Below are 21,135 nucleotides of genomic sequence, written 5' to 3' on the forward strand. Positions count from 1 at the left end.
AAACTTAGCTAGTCAGAGACCATTCACTCTTGACCTCATAACAATGAAGGGTGAAAAATTAAGGACCCATTACTTGACACCAGATCCTTTTAAAATAGTTGGTATTACCTCATATCAGCAGCATCTACAGAGAATAAATTATCTCATGTCATTTGAACCTGTATATGAGTTCACAGTATTGAAAAAGACTTTGACCACTGCTCTAAGTCCTACCAGACAATCAAATGTACAAAGCTTATTGAAATCAGGTCAGTCATCTCATCTTTCAACACAAAGGGCAGCACTTACTCTTTGGGCATGATGTAGCCCACTAATTACATAGCGCCAGCTGCTTCAAGGACAACTAATGAATCCAACACATTTTTTTTTTTTTGAAAATACATCGTTCATGGAAATTTGCAATATTGCTCTTATCATGGCATAAAATGACATTTTAGAAGTTGTGTTTATCTTTTAAGTTTCTGTGGCTTGTTGGACTTTTTTTCTAGCCTTTTTATAGGAAACCACAAAAGAAATTGACAGATACATAACGGGGAGGGAGTGAGTTTATAAACAGAGGTTTAGCTAGTGTGATTTTCTGGGAAAAATATTTTCAGAGCTAATCATGTATATGATAGAAATTATTGTCATTAATTATCTTATTTACCTCCTAATCATGGGATTGGCACATGAAACATGTATCTGTAATACTTCTCCATGTACTTCACTGGAAAATATGGTTTTCCAGGCTAAAGAGAAGTTATTATACAGAAAGATTTCTATCTCCAGAAGTCGAATTTCTGATTTGAGCTTTTATCACTTGCCAGAGTCAGAGACAATACACATCATAGTTGATAAAGATGCAATAAATGGATCATTGCTTTTTGAAAGTAGAAAGAAGGTGCTTGCTTAGACCTTTGCCTGTGGTTTTGCAACAGGCAATGCTGTGGTCCTTGCTTTTGATTATTGTCTACGGAGTTAGTCTAACCCTAACCAAAGAGAAAAATTATAAAACATCCGAGTATCACCAGGCTAATAGAAAGTCATAGAGCAAGTTTAGCCTAAATTGTTTCATTTTATTCCACTTTCTGGCAAAGCATTAATTTGCTTCATTCTTTCTTTCACTAGACCTTTTCTGAGCGGCTACTGGGAAATTTCTCATTAGCAGTTCCGATCTTTGTTGCCCTCTCCTGCTTTGGCTCCATGAATGGTGGTGTGTTTGCTGTCTCCAGGTGAGTGAGTTCATGTATTTCCAGAAACACATTTCTGTTTTTGAGATTGGATGTGATAAGGGTAACTTTAAAAAGAAAAGAAATAGTGCCTCCAAACCTGTTGTTTTTAAAGGAACATGCAAGATTGAATGTTGGTGTTAAGTATCAACAGCACGTTTTATTCTGTCCACTAGAGGGCACTGCTTGCCTATTAATAGCTTTTTTGGAAGACGGACATGTGGCTTTTTAAAAAATAGTGTTTCCACAGAGTCTAACAACGGCATTTTATTTCTGGTGACATAATTTTCTGTTTCTCTGAAGATGCCAGGAAAAAAGTAAAGTAAGAGACATCAGAAATCAACACCCCACCATCTGTATTTCCTTTGTTTAGTTTGACGCAAAATTCTTTTTGTTTTAATGTAAGATTAAAACCCAATCAGATAAACGTGAATGCTGCTCGTGCATGTGTGCCTGTGGATGTGCATATGCGTGTGTTTGTTGAATTGGATTCACGACACACATACAACACTATGACTCTAGAACTAAATTCCCCGTCAGCGGGTTATATGTAGAGAGAGCTATGCCCAGTCAGATATTGCTATTTTTTCTCTTCAAAGAATAATATAATGTTGGCAGATTTTGTAAAATTCAAATTTAGATTTCCTATGATGTTTCTCCACCTTATTTGAAAAGTGAAACATAGGCAATCACCTAAGAAATGCCGAACCACTTGGTATGAAAAATATGCAAGTTTTCTCTGGGATTTCTGGATTTTCCCTTTGAAATGATCAATCATGCAGTCAACTCCACCCACATTTCTCTCCCATCAGGTTATTCTATGTTGCGTCTCGAGAGGGTCACCTTCCAGAAATCCTCTCCATGATTCATGTCCGCAAGCACACTCCTCTGCCAGCTGTTATTGTTTTGGTAATGCATATTAACAAGTATATATAGATATAACCTTGAATAATAGGTTAGCAAAAAGGAATTCCAACCAGACGTTAGATAGTACTTCACTTTCTCTTTCATTGCTAATGTGTATCACGGTGGAGTTTGGGAGGCAGGGTGTCTTCCATCACTTCCCTTTACTCCATGTTTCTGATGACTGTTTGACGCTTTGGGGCAAAAATCACATCACCTCTCTTTCACCTTTGCAGAAATGTGTAAGGTCTAAGGAAAATGACTAGCTTGGCTCCTCTCATAGACGTAGCACCTCACAGAAAATGATGTAAAGTATTAAGTCCCAATTGCTTAAGGAAAGTCGAACAAAAAGCTACAGTCTAAAAAGTACCCAGAGGTATGGTCTAGGCACCTTGTAACGCAATGCACACAAAATTATTCAAAGAATGGATAGAATCCTAGACAGTGCCATGATGCTGTGATTTAAAGTGAGACATTTGAGAGCCGATGTCTTTTATCATTTGCTCGCAAATGTCTCACTTTTAATCACAGCATCATGATAAAATAAAAGCACCACAATGTAAATTTGAGTTGTAAAATTCTTTATGCAGAGAAAAGTGTTTGTGAAATGTGAGCTACAGAAGACTGTATAAGGTGTAAAAGTCCTCAAATACCCATTGGCAATGTTATATTCATTTTTACTGATGATTTTGTAACATTTCTCTTAACTGGAATCTGTTGTCAGGAGCACCATAGAATGCACTGAATCTTTTTTTTTTTTTTTTTTTTTAATGCACTTAATTTGTTTCAGAGTGTTTCCCTGAAATTTCTTTTTAAAGTATGCATACTCCCTGTGCAGAATCTGGACGTTAACGTCACTTGTGGGAACAGAATGTATTATTCCGCGAAGAGGGCTTTCGTTTTAAGCCTCTGCTATCAGTCATGCTGTCCTTGGCATGTGCAGCTGCAGAGACTTGCTAAGCTGATCTCTGTGCTTCATTCTTCTCGGTGGTCTTGAGGGTCACACACGGCAAGCATATGGGGAGAGTACATGTGGAGGAAAAAAGATCAAGTTTTGCAATCAAGAGCCAACAGAATCACCTATGAGTGTCTGTGCTTCCTGTGTGTGGATAGCCCAGAGCTCATCAGAGAGCATTTACAGAGCTTCCGGCAAATCTTCCAGTTGGGTCTTTTTTACTGTTTATTATTGATTATTTAGTAATCATCCCAATCTTTGAGTCTTTCAGTTTTGAATCATTGAATACCCTTTCTTTTACTCTTTGAAAACATATTATCTTCTCTCAAATGCAAAAGGAATTCAACATTCATGTAGAATTCCACTTGAATAAAGTGTAATGACGATGTCACTCTCATAATGTTACTAGTGTGTAAATGGATTATGACAGCAGAATATAGAAAATAGATGAGTCAAATCCAGGTTTTTAACCACAATGATAGTTTATCAGGATACATAATCATTTAGAAAGATCATAATGCATAGTGAGGTTATGGTTGTTTATCCTCTGTGTTTTCACTGAACTCACCAGGCTTGGCTTTTCTCCCTTTCCCTCCTCAGCACCCTTTGACAATGATAATGCTCTTCTCTGGAGACCTCGACAGTCTTTTGAATTTTCTCAGTTTTGCCCGGTGGCTTTTTATTGGGCTGGCAGTTGCTGGGCTGATTTACCTTCGATACAAATGCCCAGATATGCATCGTCCTTTCAAGGTAACCTCAGCGATCTTGATGGGTTTACATAAATCTTTCACCTAATACCTAGTCCTCGCGTTGTCATAACTTGACGATGGGGAGGTTGGGCTGGGGGCAGCAGCCTGCGGAATCGAACTGTTTAACGCTCTCAGGCAGTGCTTTCTTACGGGGTTGATTTTAAGTCTGAAAAAAATATAGTTGATTAAAATTTTTGTGTGATGTGCTGAACTTGGTCTGTCACAGTTTTGAAAAATGACGGTATGAATGAATGTTTGGCGTGTTGATTTTCCATGAATGTGTTCAATGACCTGATCAAGTCAAAGTACGGGCTACTTCTGTCTGTCTTTGTGCTGGGGTTGTAGACAGCCATGCTGAGAAGCAGTAAGGGGGACACTTTATTAATGCCAATTCCAAAAAGGTGGCTGCTACAAAACAGGCATTTTAAGTACTTAATGCTGTGACTTGTCACATTGCTGTTTCTCTATATTATATACTCCAAAAGTACTAGGAATGTAAAATATGCAGGGAAAGAGAAGATCGATGAATTTACCACGTAACACCCATTTACCATGAGTAAGGGTTTCCGTTTTGGAGACTGGAGAAGACGCTTGTCACCTCCTTCAGACTTGAACGCTCATGGATTGATTTGACCTCACTATTTATTTGCTTTTAGGAAACAGCATAGATAATGTTGTCACTCATGTTGTCAGGATTTGTTTCTAATAATATTCATTGCCTAATGCTGGCAGCATCTTTATTAGCGGTTGAATAGGAGTTGGCCTGTTTTATTCCTGTCAGTTCTTATTGTGAAGCTCAACAGAAAATCGATATGCACTGAAAGACTTTCACATGCAACAAGCAGCCAGTCCTCTTGACTGCACACTAAAGTGGGTTCTAATCATAATTATCAATGAGCCAATCTTTTGCAATCAAAATCACAAATCGTTATGGTGTTTAACTAGTAAAATAATTCCAACAGAACATCTCTAATAAAAATATCCTTTCTTGTCCTTAGATTTTGTTCTACTCAAAGATTTAAAAACAATTTAAATTAAGTTGAGTTACATTGAAAGGAGTATGTTTGATATATTATCTGTGTGCCATGAAAGAGATTTTGCTACTAAGGTGAGGCACATTGGTGCCTGTCACCTGGTCACATGACTACAGCTGATCACTAAAGTGTATCTCATGACTGCCATGCTCATCTCAGACCCAGCTTCTGTTGCTTGGACGTGTTTGAAGCGGCATTTTCTGTGTTCTGTGTTTCAGATCCCGCTGTTCATCCCAGCTTTGTTTTCCTTCACGTGCCTCTTCATGGTTGCCCTTTCCCTCTATTCGGACCCATTTAGTACAGGGATTGGCTTTGTCATCACACTGACTGGGGTGCCTGCATATTATCTCTTTATTATATGGGACAAGAAACCCAGGTGGTTTAGAATAATGTCAGGTAAGAATTTTCAATACTTTCAGGACCTTGTGCAAGATCATGTAGAAAACCCACAAAGGTGTGCATACGTAATATCTTTACATTTCAAAATATAAGTGGCACAACTGATGATTTGAGAACACTATTGCATTTTAATTGGAACTGCTGTTTGTCAGGAAGGACGTTTAAGGTATCGCCATTGAATCTTTTAAGGATATTAGTTTGGGCTGCTATAATCACTTCTTAGGAGAAATAGCTTTGTTTTAGATGAAATTTTATCAGTAGTTCTCTAAACCACTTAATCTGTCTTTGAATCCCTTACTAACCCAATTATTTTTCTTCTGGGTTGAATGCAGTTTAGTGATTCTATATCATAACATGTAACCTGAGGAGTGATGTGAGATTTATTGGGGAGTTAGGCAGTGGCCTGCAAATGTCTCAAACTTTATGACTGTACCCTACCTGGAAAGGAAGGGTGACTCATGAAGGATCATCATAACAAGAACAATGAATACAACAATAGCAGCTTCCACATGTGTGTGCACATGTATGACTTATTTACTTCTTTTTAAAAAATTTTTACTTCAAGTTCTGGAATACATGTGCAGAACATGCAGGTATACATAGGTATCCATGTGCTATGGTGGGAGTGGAAATTAATTCAACCATTGTGGAAGACAGTGTGGTGATTCCTCAAGGATCTGGAACCAGAAATACCATTTGGTCCAGCAATCCCATTACTGGGTATACACCCAAAGGATTATAAATCATTCTACTATAAAGACACATGCACACATATGTTTATTGCAGCACTATTTACAATAGCAAAAACTTGGAACCAACCCAAATATCCATCGATGATAGACTGGATAAAGAAAATGTGACACATATACACCATGGAATACTATGCAGCCTTAAAAAAGAATGGAAAAGAATTAGTTCCCCTTTGCAGGAACATGGATGAAGCTAGAAGCCATCATTCTCAGCAAACTAACACAGGAACAGAAAACTAAACACCGCATATTCTCACTCATAAGTGCAAGTTGAACAGTGAGAACACATGGACACAGGGAGGGGACAAGGCTTTATTTAATTCTTACAATATCCTACTGAGGCAGGAAAAATTATTATCCCGATTTAATAGGCTTTGAATTATAGCTTGAGAGAATTCATGTCACTTGTTCCAAGTCATACAGATATAAAGTAGAATAGCTGAAATTCAAACGCAGGCTGTTTTTTAGTTTAGAATAATCACCCTGGGGGTTGTGAGGGTGGATTAAAATAGGTTGGGGCTGAAGACAGAATATGGAATTTGGTGGTGACTATAGCAATCCTGATGAGAACTGATGGGAGTTCTGAACACAGGCAGTATCATCAGGGTCTGAGAGAAAGTGAAATACGCTAAAAGGAAAAACCAGCAGGACTTGGTGACCAGCTAAATTGGGGGAGGAGAAACGCAGGAGATCACTAGATAGGAAGGGTTCTTATGAGTAGCCCGTGTTCAAAGCCTATCTCTCTGTCAGAGGCTTTCCTGGGACCTTTCCCCTACGTGATCCACACGATCATCTCAGCCAATGGTCAACAAGGTTGATGTGTGAGGTGCTGTTATTCTCAAGTACAGATGAGAAAACCAGGGCTCAGGAAAACGGAGAATTTACTTTTGAGTGTACTATTTTAAACCATAGAACTAAGATTTGAACCCGTATCTGCTTGACTTCTAAGTTCGTGCTCTTTCTAGACTGGATCTCTTGCAGAAGGGAGAGAGAGAGGAGTAGGTAGGTAACAAATATAACCAGAGGGACAGCTCTATTCTTGCTGGTGAATTTGGGGAGTTTAGAACATCGCTTTCATAATTGTTCTTTGTTTTAACTTACGCACTTTATCATAATTAATTTTTTAAATTCCAGTTAAAAGTTTAGGGGGATTTCTGGTTAAATTATTAATAAATAATGCCACTGTTACTAAAAAACAAACAAAAAAGCTTGATATGCATGTTGAATCTCTAGTGTGCTGTGCAGACTCATTTAGAAGCCAGTCCTTTAAAGCAGAGTTTTGTTAATACTTTTTATTAGCCTTCAATTGGAATTTTGCATCTTTAGATCTTATACTACTATTTATATCTGGCTCTTGTTTCCCCAAAGAAATGTTACTATACAAATGAGGTGCTTTATGGCTGACACAGACACAATGATTGCCTTAACTGCGTGTTTGATCTCTGTTTCTTCTCAGATCACACTAGTTTTCTGTGGAATATTTTTAAGTTTTCTGTGTTCTAGACGCTAAATATAGAGCCTATTCTGAGGGAAAAGGGAGCCTAATAAATAACATTTAGCATTAGGATTGCTTTATTCATTGCTAACATTTAGGACAGATTAGCACTCATCGCTGTGGACTCTATGTCCGTCTACCCTACTAACCGAGACAGTTAAAACCCCTGAGCAGCCAGGCGCGGTGGCTCACGCCTGTAATCCCAGCACTTTGGGAGGCCGAGGCAGGTGGATCATGAGGTCAAGAGATCGAGACCATCCTGGTCAACATGGTGAAACCCCGTCTCTACTAAAAATACAAAAAAATTAGCTGGGCATGGTGGCGCGTGCCTGTAATCCCAGCTACTCAGGAGGCTGAGGCAGGAGAATTGCCTGAACCCAGGAGGCGGAGGTTGCGGTGAGCCGAGATCGCACCATTGCACTCCAGCCTGGGTAACAAGAGCGAAACTCCATCTCAAAAAACAAAACAAAACAAAACAAAACAAAAACCCTGAGCAGCACAGAAAATTAAGAGCCGTGAGGAAGAAAGAGCTGGTGGTCCTAGAGTTTCACTGAAATAAGAGGGAGCATGAAGAAAGAGCGAAGCCATTGTTCTCCCCCACTTCAGCAGGCTTTTTGTTCCTTCTGTTTGGGGTCAGCCACCTTTGGAAGTCCTTTCCTCTTGCTGACAAACACGTGTGTGCTTTGTATTATTTCTCTCAGTTCATCTCAACAAGCAGTCTTCATGCGTGATCCTTCACTGATGTCTTTTGGTGCTCATGTAATTTTGAAGGTTTTGTTTTTTTACACTTTTTTTTTTTTGCTATTTTTCTATCTCTAATAATGTTTTGAACATTTCCAAGGCCTCCAAATTTAGTGTTAGCCATTTGTGAAACTAGCAGCAATGGAGTAGTCCCATAATGGTTATTTGGTTCTCAAAAATGCCATTAAGTCTTACCAGGGAGCATGACAATTCTGCTTTTAAACTGCGAGTGTTGTAACGCTTTATCTTTATAGCTGCCTTGAAAGTGAGTAGCAAAAACCAACAATCCTCTGTAATTTTGTTTGATTTTTCTCTGAGGCAGCATTCTTGTAGTAAAATAAAGAAAATTCATAATATTTATTGCTGCAATAGGAAGTATTTTCTTAGCCTTTGGCCAAAACAAAACACTCACACACAGACACACAAACAACAGAATCCTGAAGCAGCTCCCTGACCCTTCTCCCAATGACTCTATGATCTTTTTGTTAGAGATAAACCCAGTGTGGACTTAGAGACCAACAGCCTTCGCTTGGAGCAGTTTGTTCAATGATTTCATATCATGTCCTTTCGTCTGGTAAAATTCCATCACCTTTATATGATCATTTATTTTTACCCTGATATGCACGAGTAGATTAGCCCTGTGAAAATGATAGTCTATCAAAATACATCTTACCTACGTTGTTTCCATGAAAAATGAGAGGTAACCAAATAGCACTTGGAAAATCGTGAAAGGCTGCGGAGTACTGACAGCCAGGGAGTGTTCAGAATCTGAGGAGCTGAGATTTTCCGAGATCTGATAAATCTCTCCAGCCACAGGATGCCAGTATGGAGTCACTTTTTGTTTGGTAGCATTTCTAGGGAGAAAAGAAAACGTGCTCTTAGGGGAATACTGAGATACACAGAAAGCTTTTATTCTGCCATCTGTGACAGAGTGGTTAATTCTTCTGGTGGGTTAGTTATATTATTTATTTACTTATAGAAACACAAGCTTCTCACGGGAGGAGAAAGGGGCAGATATCCCAATGACATATGTAAATACACAAAGGTAGCAAGCCCTGGCAGACCCGAGCCAGGACACGCAGCAGCCGTTGCACTTAGCTGTCTCTGTTTATCAGCCAAACCCTGACACAGGGTTGAGTTCAGTGACTGGAAGTGGGTCCCTCTTGCTCAGGGAGAGAGATGGAAGACAGCCTTTTAAACAAAATTGTTGATTATAAAAAATCAGACTGGGAAACACCAGCAGAATGACTGTGATCCATCTTTGTGGACAGCAAGTTTGTAACTCCAGAGCCCTGAAAGCATATGCTGCATACAGTGGGTCAAGATAACTTCATTTATGATAAGTGACTGAAAGCTGAATAATGCATTTAACAGACTTTTCACGAAGACTGTGGTGTAGACTGTAAATTACTTAAACTTGTCTACATTTCTTAGGGGCCCAAACTATCTTCATTGTAAAGATAAAATGAGATCATGCTGATGAAAATATTTTGTAGCCTTAAAAAAATACTATTAATCTTGTGATGACGTCCAGAAAAAAATGGCCTCGTGCTACATCACAAACAGGCAATTTTTGCTGTAGTTCCCACATTGGTACCAGGTATGGTTGAGTAGATCAAATTTTGCAGGGTCAGTTGTTGTTTCAAATTATTTCAAGAATAACTACGGAACATGAAAGGTAAAGCTAAAAATACTACAACTGTTATTTGGTCCTGAACCTTACAGTTACTGAAAACACCAAATGCAGACTCATTAACACACCTTTATGTAAAGAAAGAGTGCCATGGATGATTACCCTTAAAGTGGAAAGACTGTTTTTGAACATGGATGTAGACATGGCAGCTGAATGCCGCATGCTCTGCAGCTTTCCCAGGCAAGCTGGAAGCTTCTTGAAAGACAAACTTGCCTCTCTTGAGCTCCCCTGTGTGGTCCTCTGCTGTCAGATAATCTAGAAGGAAAAGTTGGTGTGACTCCAACATGCACTCATGGTCAAAATCAATTACTCTGTAGAAGCCTTCATTACCATGACAATCATTCAAATCGTGAAATTCCAAGAGAGCTCTCATAAGAAAGACACGTTGGTCGTCACCAGCGCTGATTGAACACAAAGGATGATGAAAGATAGCAGAAAGTGGGCAAAGCCAGAAGGGCGATTCTTTGGCCGTGTGCTCCTGAATCAGGGATTCAAACCAAGCTTTTAAGAAGGAGATAGGACACAGTAGGAAGGCAGCAGGATCTAAGCTGCCCCTCATTTGTCTGAATGGAGGCAATGTGATGACATGGGGAAGCAAGATATGTCTAAGACAGCAGACAACTGGGGTCCCTGAATATTGAGAGACACTTGAAAAAGGCTTTCATGTTGAGCGAGGAGGGCAGTCATTATGGAGATTAGTTCAGGAGACTAGGGGCAGGATCTCTCTAGGGAGGCAGGGCTGGAGATGATGTCTCTTGAATACCCCTGCTTTTCATTTGGCTGTTGCAGATGCCTGAGATATCTTGGTTTTTTATTTGTTTGTTTGTTTGTTTGTTTTAACCTATTGTCACATATCCCTCGCCCCTTCTCTGCCTAAGCTACATTTTCTTTAACTATTGATGAATATTTCCTTTTCCCACAAATGACTTTTTTTTTTTTTTTTGGAGATGGAGTCTCACTCAGGCTGGAGTTCAGTGGCACAATCTAGGCTCACTGCAACCTCCTCCTCCTGGGTTCAAGCAATTCTCCTGCCTCAGTCTCCTGAATAGCTAGGATTACAGCTGTGCACCATTTTTACATTTTTTAGGAGAAACAGGGTTTCACCCTACTGAAAGACCACCAGGATGGTCTTCAAACTCCTGATTTTGTGATCCACCCGCCTCGACCTCCCAAAGTGATGGGATTACAAACGTGAGCCACTGTGCCAGGCCACAAATGCCTATTTTTATAGGATAATTTTCTCATTTCCCTTTTCTGAAAATATGGGCTTTAATTGCTCTTGGGTGCTCCCTTATGCTGTACTTACATCTCAATGTAAAGAGTGGGCTGTGTAAAACACAGTTTATTTAGGAAACATTCACATAGCGTTTATAATTTGCTAGGACTGTGCTGGGCCCTTTACAATTAATGTAGACTGTAAAATTAAGGTGCTGAGAGCAACATCTTTGACAAACACAAAAAAATCAAAGGTTGAGAAAAATATCTTTTTAAGTGTCATCAAAAATGGCTTGAAAGGAGCTATTACGAATAACAAGCCATGAATGAGGAAAAAGATTTTATGTACAGATGAGAGACTATCTGAGTCTGAAACTATCAAGAGGTTAGGCCCTGACTGCTCCAGGACTAGCAGGACATTGAAAAAGGTGTGTAGGAATTAATCACAAAGATAAGAGGCAAACCAGCTGGGCACAGTAGCTGACACCTGCAATCTCAGCACTTTGGGAGGCCGAGACAGGCACATCACTTGAGGTCAGGAGTTTGAGACCAGCTGGACCAACAAGGTGAAATCCTGTCTCTACTAAAAATACAAAATTAGCCAGGTGTGGTGGCACATGCCTGTAATCCCAGCTACTTGGGAGGCTGAGGCAGAAGAATTGCTTGAATCCGGGAGGCAGAGGTTTCAGTGAGCTGAGATCACGACACTCACTGCACTCCAGCTTGGGCAACAACAGCGAAACTCCATCTCAAAAAAAAAAAAAAAAAGAAAAGAAAAGAAAAAAAGAGGCAAACAAGAACGAATGTCCCCAGAAACCAAGTATTAGAGTTCTGCTGAGATGAAATGGCCTTAGAAATCATCTAGCCCAGTGGTTCTCAGGAAAAAAGGTTGACCTTTTTCTGCACACTGGAGCCAACCTCTCTCAAGATGCCCTTACTTCCTACGTATTTGTGTCAATTAGAATTACAGGTGGCTAGACCCCATCTTCGGTTTCTAATTTAGTAGGTCTAGGATTGAGCTTGAAAGATGCGTTTCTAATATGTTAGATGATGCTAATTTTCTTGGTCTGGGAACCACACTTTAACTCTCATTTTTAGACTCTCATTGTACTGACTAGGCAAATTGGGCCCTAGGAGATAAGACAATATTCTCAATAATATGTTACAAGTTTGAGAGTGAAAATTACATTCTGATTCTCCTCCCAATTCTTCTGAGGAACTGGCTGTAATCTCATAGATGGGAAAAAAATAAACCAAGTTTAAACTGAATGTGCAGTGTCTTTTGAAACATTTATTTATATATTGGTCCTATTGTCTCAAAATATTTTCAGCCTTCTGGTTCATGAATACAAGTCCGTATTTTAATGCAAAATATTAATTTATTCTTGCTGAGAAGCCATCATGGGAAGTTACAGAAGTGACAAATAAATTAATTGAGCATGATAGGATTCTAATGAAGTAAATAATTCTTGAAAGTGCTCTGTGAAATAGGCGGTTGTGTGTTTTTGGTATTCAACCCAAAATAATTCATAGTTTGCTGTTTTTATGCATTTCTGATTTTTATGCATTTTAAATTTCTCTTTATTTCTTTGTAGAGAGAATAACGAGATCATTGCAAATAATTCTGGAAGTTGTACCAGAAGAAGATAAATTATGAACTGATGAACTTGAGATCTTGGCAATCTGCCCAAGAGAAGACACACAATAGGGATTTTTACTTCATCTTTTGAAAATCCAGGAAATTCTAACTTTGGTGATAAACTAAAGGAGTCAGTTATTTCTATTCATACATTTTAGCACATTCAAACTAATTTCTAAGAAATTTAGTTATAACTCTATGTAGTTACAGAAAACAAATATGCAGTTCTATGAGTTGCAGAATTCTTGAGTCTCTGATACCTACCTATTGGGGTTAGGAGAAAAGACTAGCGGAATAGCCAATTACTATGTGGTCATTCTCTACAATATCTCTTAGCATGGCAAAGAAAGCTTTCATTGAAGACTGGGCTTTTTCTGTGTATATGGGCTTTGTAAACATGGTTTTATATACCATAGATGACTATACTGTGAAAAGTGTTTTCAATTCTGAAAAAAAAAAAAAAAAAAAAAGGATACATCATGATTATGGCCAAGAGGAAAGAAAGAAATTTATTTTACATTAACATTGCATTGCTTCCCTTTAGATATCAATTTAGATAACACTCCTGCTTTAATGGATTGTACCCAGAGCATTTTGAACAAAGGTCAGAGGGGATATGTTGAATACATTAAAGAGGAGTTTCTAGGGGCTACTGCTTATGAGACATCCAGGAATTACGTTTGAGTAAAAATCCTTGAGAATTTATTATGTCAGATATTTTTTCTTCATTATCAGGAAGTTTTATAGTCATCTCTTTTTTTTTTTTTTCCATCAGTTTGATCAGGAAAATATGTAACACTTCTTAGAGGAAGAGTCAGTTTGGTATTAAATCCTCTTAAGAACAACCACCCGTTTCACTAATAATTTACCCCTGATGAATGTATCTAAACCTATGCACTTTTAAACCTTCAAATTACATTGTCAACATGAGAGAAATCACCGACAAAGAAAATATCCTAAACAATAGTCCCATATCTATAATCACATCTACATGCAATGTTAGTAATTCTGAACAATTTTTAAAATTTGTTATTATTTTTACATAATGATGAATTTTAACTTTGTGCATTTTCATTATACATTTTATATTCTGTTAAAATATCTCTTCAGATGAAACTGTACAGATTAATTAGAAAAAGGCATATATTGACATAAAAATTGAGAAGGAAATGTTACTGCTAACTAGGACTTACAACTGATGATTCTAGAAAATTTCCATCTCTATATTTAGGCTTTGTCAGTAATTTCCGCACCTTAATTATTATTTAACTTGCAAAAGGGAAAATTGATAAGAAGAAACTTGAAAGAATGAGAAACTGTGGATGAATGTTTATGTTCAGAGGACGTTTTTATGCCAGTATTAGAAAACATCGTGGGCTGGGCACTGTATTATCACAGCTGTAATCCCAGTACTTTGGGAGGTTGGGGCAAGCAGATCACGAGGTCAGAAATTTGAGACTGACCAGCCTGGCCAGGATAGTGAAACCCCTTCTCTACTGAAAATACAAAATTAGCTGGGCGTAGTGGCAGGCATCTGTAATCCCAGCTGCTCAGAAGGCTGAGGCAGGAGAATCGCTTGAACCCAGGAAGGGGAGGTTGTGGTGAGCTGAGATTGCACCACTGCACTCCAGCCTCAGCGACGGAGGAGACTCTTAAAAAAAAAAAAAAAGAAAGGAAAGGAAATATTGTGAAACTTATAAATGACAGCAATATAATGATGAAATTTAAAATGTAATTTATAAATATATAAGATAAAATGGTTAGTCATTGGCCAAAGTATATTTCATCCTTTAATTTTTGTCCATTTGAAAATAAGGAGTTTTGAAAGAATTATACCAATTAAAATTATTAAAGGCAAACATAGAGTTCATAGACAATTGTCCAAAGTAGAAATGATGACTTACAGTTTGGAGCATTTCCAATTCAGTCATTTCAATTTTTGCTTTTGAAAACATTTAATATATATCCAAGACTGACATTTCTTTAGCCAAACCTAATGTTTGGGTCTCTAAGTAAACTTGTAACAACTCCTTCCTTTCTTAGCATAGGGTTTTCGAAATTTGATTTATAATTCCTATTTCCAGCAAACATTGTTCATTTGTCTACATCTCTCCCTATCATATGTTGCTTGAGGTAAGAATTTCTTTTTTATTTCTATTTTTTTCCCATAGTCTAGGTTCATAGAATTTAAACAAGAAATGTTTTCTGAGCTTTTTCTTGCCAAATGAAAAAAGACTGGTAAAGTCTCATGGAAAGTTTGTGTAGTTCTTTGCTATTCCTGGGGCTAATGTGCTTATAGTCACAGTGGCAGATTGGTCTCAGCATTTAATTAATTAATTAATTTTTGATTTGAATTTCTCTTTAAAAGTACAAATTTAAAAGGTAACTAGAATTATTCTTTCTCTTACTTTCAAAAGTGATTTTTGCATTATTAAATTTCTCTGCCTTGGTAATGCCATTTTAAGCAGGGAAAAAAGTCAATCAGTAATTAAGAAACAAAGCGATGGAGATTAAGCTGTATTTTGGTTTATTTTTAGGACATGTCATGGCAAGACAGAGTTCCTTTAATCAAGAAATCAGTATCCATAATTTTTTCATTCAAAATGGTAGTATGTAAAGCAGATTCTCGTTCAGAAACTCTCCTGCACACTTATTTATATATACATGTTTTTATATAAGTAAAATTTTTCTCATATTTTTATATTATATGCACATCCATGCACGCACATACTACTACTACATGTGCTGTACCTGTACTTTATACCATGCATATTCAAATGTTTATATACATAAGTTTATTACAGCATGAAAAGCAAAATTAATGAATAGTGTTTAGAATAGCTAATCGACTATTTTTTTATTTTTGTGGGGATGGAGTCTCAAATACTTAATTGTGATTTTGAAAGATCGAGTAAAGACTTCTAAAGCTAAAACACAATTTGATTTTAAAAAGAATGATTTTTCTTACACAATCACAAATATTTGCAGTACGTATTTTTCTCATGGTACTATTTTGACCCCATTTAAAAGTATTAGATTATATTCCTTTGAACAAATGAAAACTGAGCCATTATAAATGGTTAGCTGAAAATAAACCCTTTTCTTTTTCTTCTTTAGAAGAGCAAAGATGTGTCCTAGTGAAGATGACTGACTTCAGTTCCAAACATGCATATGCATTTAGACTGTAGCTCCTCAGCCCTGTGGACACAAAATTAGGACAGCTTATTAGGTTACACTTGCAGGGCATGGTGGTTTCTCTAACACTAAAATATTCAGGTTGAAACAAATTTGCTGTTTGTTTTATGTGTCCGGTAAAATTGTTTCTCCCTGTGATTGGATATATCAGTAGAGGGTTAACAAGAGTATAATTACACAACGGAATTCCTCATGAACTGTAATCAGTCTACAGGAAACTCATTATTTTATCTTGATTTGCAGATGAATACACTGCTAAGAAAGGGAGTAACTCAACCTTTGTTAAAGTTGATCTTTTATAATTGAGGTATAGGGTATGAAAGATAAAAAAACCGAAGTCCAGAGAATCAGGAAATGAATGATAGTATGTGACTGAAGGTAATAATATTTTAATGTTATGCAATATAGTCAGAGAAATATTAAAAATTAGTCATCTGTTGTAATAGGTGGATATCCCAAGAAGCTAATGAAACCTAAGCTTCAGTGCCCCTCACTTAGACATGCTCTATTCGAGTTCCTGAACCTAACTTTGCATCAGGAATTCTATATTAATTTTGTTGAAGAAGACCAGCAAAGTTGTGTACACTTCTAGTCCCACAAAATCTGCCTTGTCCCTGTGAGTAAGGTAAAATAATTTCTGTTACTTTTTTCTATTAGAAATAAATACGAAGGATATATATTTTTAAATTTAAGTTAATTGAAATATCCATATGTAACAAGTGGCTTTCTCATCATATATGTGATATGATATATAGGGAGATATTTTCACCTTCATAATATTTTATATGTTGATTCTGAACTATAGAAAAATAATAAATGGGATTTTAATTATAGCTCTTTATCTTAGTTAGGAAAGAAATATATAGAGATGTGGGATTTGAATGCCCATGAGTCAAGATATTTTATTTTACTTGAATATATTCTTGCTTCACTTTACCCTCCATAACATGTAGTATGTTGGTGCTGATCAAGTTTACAGAGCTACTTTTTGCTTTCCTAACCATCTAAAGTGAGGAATTAAAATATGGCATTGTGTAACTGGGAAGAAGCCCATCATGGATATAAATTAGAGTAGATAATGGATCACCTTGATAGCTTCTGTTTACATTGCTTGTATATGGGCAAAATAATTATTGCCTATACACGGATTTAAGCTTAATTTTCCCAGAAACAGTATTTTAAATCTGTGTTAAAATATATAATACATAAAAGTGTGATGACTAGGTACCCCTTACTTTATTGGTACAGTACTTAAAAAAGATTTTAAAATAATGTCTAAGAGCATGATGTCTAGGTAGTCCTTAGTTTATTGGTACTGTTCTTAAAAATGATTTTTTAATAGTCAATTTTGGGAGATAATTATTTCTTCCCTTGTATTTTCAAATTAGTTGTGTCTACAAATAAATGTTTTGTCTAATTTTAGATCAGATATAGATTCACAAAAGCATAAATCATGATCTCACAGGAAATTCACCAATTTTCCGTATGTTGTGAGATAATTGTCCTTCCTTAACCTCATAACAATGAATTTATATGATCACCCAGATTTTTTTAGTTTGAATCTACCAACTAGTTTTATTTTCTTGGTAGTTATTTTTCTCCCTCCTCTCTGTTACTATTGACCTTAAAATGCACAGAGGATGGTTACGGTCTCTTAATAGCTATCTGTTACATGTGTGTGTTTCAGTGTACTTGAATCAAGCGTACATTTATAGTACCAATAACTGCCCTTACAGCTTTACAGCTAACAATTCTCTCACAAAACTGTAGGGTGTCAGGCATCTGAGAGCCATGCAGAGGGCCACACTTGTTTCGAAGTGAACATGCTTTTTTTTTTCCCCTCAACGTATACACTACTGATTTATTTTAAAGTATGACTTTCAAGTGAATTAATATATTGGTTAGGAAACCTGCTTGCTAAGTCCTTATTACCTCCTGTGGAAGCCTCAAAAAGCGGTGCTGAAAGCCAGAGGGGGAGGGGGAAGAGTAATGCACAGGTATCTCTTTTGCAGTGGCGACTGCTTTTCGAGTACCTTGTGTGACAGGGTATTTTGTACAACATCTTGTGGGAAAATCTATTAGGCCTTTTCAGGTTAAAGCTATATCATTTGTTGGATTGTGAGTGGTCTGACTTAAATGTGGATTATAAAATTAGACTTCAAATATTTCCACTAATTAACTTTATTAGATGCATACTTGGAAGCACAGTCATATCACACTGGGAGGCAGTGCAATGTGATTCCCTGGTCCTAGGTTTGAACTGTCTTATTTCAAAGGATTTTTGAATTAATGTTTCCCTATAATTTCTCCTTCATTCCAAAGTAGAAACATACTTTGAAGAATGAAACAGATTGTTCCCATGAATGTATGCTTATACTCAACTAGAAATGATCTATGTTAAATGACTATGTATATGAATTATTTCAAGTGCTATCCCATAGACTTTTGTTATTGCTCTGAAAGAAAAAAAGCAATGTAAATCACTATGATTGTTGCACAAACCACCGGAATTCTCCAACAATTTTAAGTAATCTGATCCTCTTCTTGGAGAAAATTGTTACCTAATAGTTTTTCCTTATGAATGTTATTACTACTGCTATAAATCAAATTTCTATAAATTTCCTACTTAAGCCTTAAGAACTGGGTTCTTCCTTTGATGTTATTCATGTTCAGAGAGGAAATGTCATTTTACTCTCTTAGGACAGTTCCTAGAGTCTATAGTAGTATTGGGATATATTTTGCTTTAAAATATATTTTGGTTATTTTGAATACAGAGATCGGCCCCAAATTTTTATCTTTGCACAGTAGTAATGAGTTTTCAGTAGTACTTCTCAACATTTGGGAACTTCGCAAACATAAGCATCATATATGTTAAGAGTGTATCACTTAGTGCTATGAAGTATATTGTTTTCTCCCTATGCGAAACAGGTGAACAAATGTTGCTGTTTTTTTTTACTGATAATAAATGTTGGCTACCTGTGATTTTATAGTATGCACATGTCAGAAAAAGGCAAGACAAATGGCCTTTTGTAATGAATATTTGGCAAACTTATTGGGTCTTAATTTTCTGACAGGATTTGACTCAATATTTATACAGCTTGCGTAGAATGGATTGTATGGTAGTGATGCACTGGTAGAAATGGTTTTTAGTTATTGACTCAGAATTCATCTCAGGATGAATCTTTTATGTCTTTTTATTGCAAGTATATCTGAATTACTTTTTTGAAATGGCTTTAGAAAGCTTTGTCTAAAAATTTGGCCTAGGAATGGTAAATTCATTTTCAGTTGCCAAGGGGTAGAATAATATGTGTGTTGTTATGTTTATATTAACATATTATTAGGTACTATCTATGAATGTGTTTAAATAACTTTCATATTCTGTGACAAGCATTTATAATTTGCAGCAGTGGAATCCATTTAGCCCAGTGGGAAAGTCTTGGAACTCAGGTTACCCTTGAGGGTTGTGTTGGCAGCCATCTGTTTGATCTGTGCTTAAGTTGTAATTTATAGACCAGCCAAATCCCTAACTTAGATCTGGAATGCATTAGTTACGACCTTATACCATTCCCAGAATTGCAGGGGCATCGTGGGTTTAGTCTGGTGATTGAAAACACAAGAACAAAGGGATCCAGTTGAGAAAGAGTGATCCTCAGCATCTAACTGGTCCTCAACTCAAGCAGGGTTTCTTCCTTCTGGCATTGTGATTATGAAACTTAGTAAAGGGGATTGTGTGTATTTTATACAAATTTAATACAATGTCTTCTACTGATTGATAAATTCTTAAAGAGCAAAACTACATTTCATTTCTGCATCTACATTCCAATCATATTAAGAGAACTAAGATATTTATCTATGAAGTTATAAACGGTGCAGAGAGACTTTCATCTGTGGACTGTGTTGTGTTTTTTAAGGTTCCTTGGCACTGATGCCTGCACAAGCATGTGATATGTGAAATAAAATGGATTCTTCTCCAGCTAAATGATTTCCCTCTGGGGAGAGTTCTGGTGCAGCAATCACAATGCCAGATGGTGTTTACAGGCTATTTGTGTAAGTGGTAAGATGCTATGAAATAAGTGTGTTTTCCTCTTATGGAAACTTGATGCATGTGCTTTTGTACGGAATAAATTTTGGTGCAATATGATGTCCTTCAACTTTGCATTGAACTGAATTTTGGTTGTATTTATATGTATTATATCTGTCATGCTTCTAGTTGCTTCAACCTTTTTATAACCATTTTTGTCATATTTTTACTTGAAAATATTTTAAATGGAAATTTAAATAAAGATTTGATAGTTTACATAATACATATTGTGTTTTGCTTTCTTTTTAAGCAGTGTATATTCATTTAAATTGAAGGCCTTAGTTTTAATGATTGAATTTATTGATCACTGGTTCCATGAATTTGTTGGAGCATCTGACTTCACACCAGTTTCCTGAACTAAAAACTGAAAGTGGTGGCAGATACAGTCTCCTATAAACACTCTTCTTTCTCGTGGTCTATATCTTTCTGTCCCCTGGTCTATTCTAGCTCTTGTTCTATTTCTGCCTGTACAAGTTCAGAATCTTTTCATTTCATGCCTTTAACAAGAATTTTGCCTCTTGTCTCTTTACTCTTTCACATGTTTCCCCAGAATGTTCTTCCCGAAACTCAAATGAGGTCAAAATGTTCAATGGTTTCACATTTATTTATTTATTTTTTGTGGATTCGAACTCCTCCATATAACACACAGGGGTTTCCATCACCTGCCACCTTTCTTTCTCCAGCTTTCCACATTCTCGGCCGCCATATTAAATGTGTTCTCAGTAGTTCAACAGCAGCAAAACATGGTACCATTATTTCTTTTTACACACCAAAGACTCTTACAGCAATTGTACTTTTCTCTCCAGCTCCCATGTCCTTATTCCACATATATCTTCTACCCAACGTTTAAGATTAAGTCCAAAAGTGAACTCTTCCAGAAGCCTTCCCCAACTTGCTTTAATACCTGATGCCTGAACTCATCATCTGGAGCACATCTTTTTTGTGGATCTCATTGTATACTGCTGTAATTAATTGATTTACTGGCCTCACTTTTCTGCCTGAACTTGCTGCTTTTTTTTTCTTTTGCCAAATGGAAGCATAGTGAGTGCTCAATTAATGTTTATTAAATGTATAAATCC

The 21,135-nt window shown here is 36.8% G+C and overlaps 1 protein-coding gene across 1 annotated transcript in view; it reads left to right on the top strand.

Moving 5' to 3' along the window:
- The window catches only part of SLC7A11 (solute carrier family 7 member 11), a 72,289-nt gene extending 57,766 nt beyond the window's left edge, over positions 1-14,523 (top strand). The window contains exons 8-12 of the mRNA XM_003943054.4: positions 1,108-1,211; positions 2,021-2,117; positions 3,667-3,816; positions 5,068-5,245; positions 12,737-14,523. Of these exons, the coding sequence (XP_003943103.1) occupies positions 1,108-1,211; positions 2,021-2,117; positions 3,667-3,816; positions 5,068-5,245; positions 12,737-12,798 (591 nt within the window). The 3' untranslated portion in view covers positions 12,799-14,523. The remainder of the gene's footprint in view (positions 1-1,107; positions 1,212-2,020; positions 2,118-3,666; positions 3,817-5,067; positions 5,246-12,736) is intronic.
- Positions 14,524-21,135: the final 6,612 nt, after the last annotated feature.

This window comes from Saimiri boliviensis, chromosome 3 (assembly GCF_048565385.1).
Source record: "Saimiri boliviensis isolate mSaiBol1 chromosome 3, mSaiBol1.pri, whole genome shotgun sequence".
NCBI lineage: Eukaryota > Metazoa > Chordata > Mammalia > Primates > Cebidae > Saimiri > Saimiri boliviensis.